General features: G+C 45.5%; 1 protein-coding gene across 1 annotated transcript; it reads right to left on the reverse strand.

The window, feature by feature from the left end:
* Positions 1-2,281: 2,281 nt before the first annotated feature.
* Positions 2,282-4,986, reverse strand: CARTPT (CART prepropeptide). Its single transcript, XM_060633979.2, has 3 exons — positions 4,428-4,986; positions 3,895-3,978; positions 2,282-2,806 (listed from the first exon to the last, which is right to left on the reverse strand). The coding sequence occupies exons 1-3, from the start codon at positions 4,584-4,586 to the stop codon at positions 2,699-2,701; spliced, it is 351 nt and encodes a 116-aa protein (XP_060489962.1). The 5' UTR covers positions 4,587-4,986; the 3' UTR covers positions 2,282-2,698.
* Between the last annotated feature and the right edge of the window lie 205 nt (positions 4,987-5,191).

Here is a 5,191-nt window from a genome sequence, read left to right on the forward strand (position 1 = left end):
TGGAAGGGGGGTGTGGGTACCTAGGTACAACATGTGTCCCTCACAGGCCTCCAGATTCTGTCATAGGGTGAGGGGCGTAACATCAGCAATTACTGTAGGAGGGGTAGTGGTTGTGTGTAGTTGAGAAAATTCCTCTGGTTAATTTTCACTCATCATCTCTAAACCCTGTGAGAACCACTGCTCTAGAAACACCGCTCTTATGCCTGTAATATTCTCTGGATTTTTAGCTATAGATGCCTGTCAACTCTCAGACCCCTGATCCTTCAGCCAATCTTAGAATATCTCTGGAGCTCATACGTGGATGACTGCACATGGATAACTACTTTTCTCATTAAAATTTTTTCAGTATTTAACATTCTTATCCTCTACCACAGGGACCTTCAGTCATTAAACATACCAAGGCATTCTATTTGAAGAAGCGGTCTAATACTGATTAAATGAAAGGTTTCTACCAAACCACATCAGATTAAATGTTTTCATTATTAGTAGAGAATGTCATTACCACCATGACCTTAAAACTTGGATCCCCAGACAAAACTTTTGGAAGAAGCCTTTAATACCCAGCCCACAGATTCCTCATCACCAGTTCCCCATAAGTCCATATCTTTCAGTCAAATTAAACAAGAAAGAAAACGGTGATCTAGAAGTAGGGGTGAAGGAGTTAAAGGGGTTTGGAACAGAGTTCTTATTCCTGTCTTTGAACAACAAAGTCCTCCAGCAGCTCTTCCTTTTGGGAAAACATTCCAGGCTGCAATCAGAAGCACTTCTCAGTATTATCCCCGGGGATATTGCCTGTGCACTAATCAATGATTAAAGCAATTTCCTGATCTTATTTAAAAATGACACAAATGGGAACAGTTGAGGGACTCAAGAAGGTGGTCAGGATTTTATCTTAAATATTTTCTGGAAAAGCAGCAGACAATTAAACCATTAAAGAACTCTAGGCAGTTTTTCAAGATTAAAATGTAACACATTTCAGTCGCAACTAAGCCTGTCATATAGGCATTCAAACTGCAATGTGACCCCCCCCCCCAGAATACATTGGCACCCCAGTGAGTTCATTTCTATTAAAGAAGTGCTTCTGCGGAATGTGGGAGTCTAAACAACCTGTTCAATTGCCCAGAGTGACATGGAAGGAAAAGGAGAAAAGATCTTGGGAGTCAAAGGGAGTAGAGCTGAAATCACAATTTAGGATTATGTGATCTGATCAACATGACTTCCATCATCTCTCTTAGCCTCTGCTTCCTCCTCTGAAAAATGGTAATAATATTGATCTTGCAAGATTACTAAGGGAATGAGCCATGGTAATAGTAAGAATAAGAATACTGCCAATAGCAATTGTGTATGAGAATATTTCCTATCAGCATACTCTATCTCCCCAGGAAGCAGTGGAGGGATGTTCTTTTTTAATGCTTATATTATGCAGCAGCCTCTTGAGTTTGCATTGGGAAACAGTAAGTACCTGTTTTTCTCTTGATGTTCCTTCTTAAATGTTGTTTACTCTGGTTTAAACCCTCAGAAATGTGACCTTGGGTAAGTGCTCAAAAACATTTAAAGGCTACTAACCTTTACCTTTAAGATTTTTATGTTTCTTGGGTTGAATCTACCCCCTATCAGTTTTCATTTGTTCCCCTCAAAACTAGTTACTAAAATGACTAATTTTCCTTTGAACAGAGGATTTTTCCAAGTTTATATATTAAACAGTGAGAATGATTAGGTCTCACATCCTTAAAGTACCTAATACAGCTATTTCCCTTCCTTTGGATAAACAACAAGCCCTAAATAATCCATTTTTTATCAATGAATATTTACTAATAAAAGAATAACCAAAACAAAAGTCCCAATTTTTCAAACTGCATTTAATGAGGCTAAAGTCTGAAACAATTGATCTTTTATTGGTCTTATGTGAAAATTAAGGAGTCTACTAAAGGTTTTAATAAACAATGTCACATCAGCTCAATCCCAACCATCTCCAATTAACACAAACACACACACACACACACACACACACACACACACACACACACACACCAACACCAACACCACCATCACCACCACCCCACCCCTCCCACACACACCACTGCAATCAAAGAAAAAGAGAGTACACCAAAGTTTGTGTGGCAAACTCCCAATTAATGATCAAAACTCCTTGGAGCCAAGGTGCTATTCTCCCAATAGACTGCTATTTCTAAAATCCATCTCTTTGAAAACAACAGCATGATTAATTCCACCATTCTCACTTACATTACTTACAACATAGAAACAATGATGCAGTAAGAGCAATTATTAAAAACACTTTATTATGTATAATTGTACATGCTGCAATTTGTGTCATTTGGGATTATTTTCCAGGTTGTGATGTCACCTACCAAGATTAACTAAATCTAATGTTCATCCTGCCACACCACATACAAAAATACAGTTTTCAAAGCAAAGTTCCCCTTCTCTACACAAAGATGGGTAAGAGTTTGTCAGATGAATAAGAATACTTTGCACATGTATCAACACCATACAAGGCGTTATCCTTCACACAGTAACATTTAATGTATTCTTTTATTTGGGAACAGCAGGACAAGAGCCCCTTTAACTCTCAGAGGGAAACGCAAACTTTGTTGCTAAAGCCAAACTCCAGGGATAAAAGTGTGGTCCTCTCAAGGGAGGCAGAGGCAGTGGGGATTTATGGAGGAGGGTGGAAGCCTCATAAGCACTTCAAGAGGAAGGAATTGCAGGTGGTTCCTCGGGGACAGTCGCAAAGCTTCCCAATCCGTGCTCCTTTTCGCACTGCGCACCGCTCCCCAGCGTGGCACTGCAAACAACACAAGGTGCAGTCTTCCCACATATGCAAACCCAGGCTCCCGATGGCCGCATCTCCCCATCAACACAATTTCCGACTCCTGGGAGGGATAGGTGGAACCTATCACCATCCCCAGAGGTCCAAGTATAGTCAGGCCTCAAACACAGAGAGCCTTGTGCTTATAATGTCAGTGAGAGAACATAAAAGGAAATTATCGAACCCTTCCTACTTTATTTCACCTTTTTTGGGTGAGGGGCCACATTTTCTGGCTCCTTTGATAGTTTATCCAAAAGAAAGAAAATCAGACATTTTTGTAAGAAATCAACAATAGACCTATTTCTCACAGTCTCTGCTCCCTGCTTTCAGCCTCCTCATCCCAAGGAAGGTGTGTGTGTGTGTGTGTGTGTGTGTGTGTGTGTGTGTGTGAGAGAGAGAGAGAGAGAGACAGAGACAGAGACAGAGAGACAGAGAGAGAGAGAGAGAGAGAGAGAGAACGAACACATGCATGTGTGTGTTCCCTCAAGGAAAGTGACGAGCCGGGAATCAAGAATTTTGACCTTAAAACAGAGATCAAAAAATTGGCAGTGCTCCAGAAGGCAAGAAGAAAATTGGAGGAACAAGATCTGAGTAGATTTAAGGGCTCTTCCAATTCAGAGAATTCTTCATGAGTTGAAAAAAAAAAAATCTTCATCCTCAAGAAATGCTCCTTTCCATACAGACACCCAAGAGCTGATTCCTGGCATAAGCTATTGGGTCTTCTGAAATGGCCTTAGAGGCCAAGGACCACGTTTGGGGATGTAAAACAAAGGGAAGCCTACAGACTTCTGCAAACCCATTACCTGCAAATCTAGATGGATCTAGAGAGTATAAAGCTAAGTGAAATAGGGCAGAGAAAGCCAAATACTGTATGATTTCACTCATACGTGGAATTTAAGAAACAAAACAAACAAAGAAAAAAGAGACAAACCCCAAAACAGAATGTTAACTATAGAGAACAAACTGATAGTTACCACATCCTGGGGAAAAGGTCACCTATAAGACTCAAGGTGGTATATTTCCTCCTGGAAAAAACGTGGGGAAGGGGAACCCCAAAGCCTTACCATGGGGACTTGGCCATACTTCTTCTCATAGATCGGAATACTTTTAGTCTTGAGCTTCTTCAGGACTTCCTGTAGCGCTTCGATCTGCAACACACCGCCCCCACCCCGGAGGAGCCGAAGTTGCCGCCTTGGCTGCAAGCCCAGCTCGGGTGCTCACTTCTCCTCCAGTCCTAGTTACAAGGAGCCCCAGAACCACACACACACACTCCGCCGTGGGACTCCAAGGACAGAAAGGGACGGTGCAGGGATAGTAACTTAGCGAGCACGGTCTCTCGTACCGACCGCAAGTCCCTTAGCTGCGGAGGCTCCTGTTGCTCCAAGGGCCCGGGACAAGGGATTCGCTCTATAAACTGCCCGCAGGCAGTGGGGCTCCAGACGATTTTCAGATGGCAGCGGGAGCGCTGCCTTTGCGCTCATCTCCGCGCTCATCCCCGCGCACCCGGACTCTGGGAAGTGGGGGAGGGAGGGAGGGAGGACGGACGCGTGTACAGAGGGACTGGGGGGCAACCAAGGGAGATCCGGGAGATACCCACCAGCTCCTTCTCATGGGAGGTATCCTCCACGGCGGAGTAGATGTCCAGGGCTCGGGGCTGGAGCTCAGCATCCTCCTGCGCACGGGCACCCAACAGCGGTAGCAGAAAAAGCAGGGCGGCACCCAAGACGGTCAGCGGCCGGAGACGGGGGCTCTCCATGGTGCTGAAACTCGGCGCTGCTGTGGCACCCCACGCTCCCGCCTTTTATAGAGAGCCAGAGCCCGAGTACAGGGAAGAGGGAGGGGGCGACGAAGGAAGTGAGTGTGGAGGAGGGTCCAGGTCAACCGTCTGTACGCAGCGCTCCGCCACCGCCTGACATCAATGCCCGTTGGACACCAGGCACCCGTGAACGAAGCTGTGCGCACAGACAACAGGGACCCCTCACCCCTAAGTGCTGCCAGCCCCGCGGCAAGGGACGCTCCCCTAGGGGCCAGAGCTGAAATGGAGGGGCGGAGGGGCGAAAGCTGAGGGATGGGGAGGAGGAGGGGGCCAGGAAATGGAAAATGCCTTGGAGGCAAGGCACAGGCTGTAGACTCGCTCCCCATCCCTAGCAGCAGTGGCAAAGCAATCCACCTCACCAGCCCTGCTTCGCCTCTCACCCCAGCCTGTGGCAGTAAGCAGGAGGTGTTGCCTCCATGCAGGCATGTTTGCTGAGCATTTTACTAGACACTGATGCCAGGTAGGGGAGGCAAACATAGTACATATAACAAAGAGAAATCATGGCCTTCCCCAGGATGAGTTCACAGAATCTACGTGGTAATGAG

This window comes from Panthera onca, chromosome A1 (assembly GCF_046562875.1).
Source record: "Panthera onca isolate mPanOnc1 chromosome A1, mPanOnc1 haplotype 2, whole genome shotgun sequence".
NCBI lineage: Eukaryota > Metazoa > Chordata > Mammalia > Carnivora > Felidae > Panthera > Panthera onca.

Excerpts from the sequence above, each read along its gene's own strand:
- CARTPT (XM_060633979.2), bottom strand. The coding sequence starts at position 4,586 with ATGGAGAGCCCCCGTCTCCGGCCGCTGACCGTCTTGGGTGCCGCCCTG. Across the intron at positions 3,979-4,427 it reads CCTCCCATGAGAAGGAGCTG|ATCGAAGCGCTACAGGAAGT; the intron begins GTGGGTATCTCC and ends GGTGTGTTGCAG. Across the intron at positions 2,807-3,894 it reads AGTATGGCCAAGTCCCCATG|TGCCACGCTGGGGAGCGGTG; the intron begins GTAAGGCTTTGG and ends TGTTGTTTGCAG.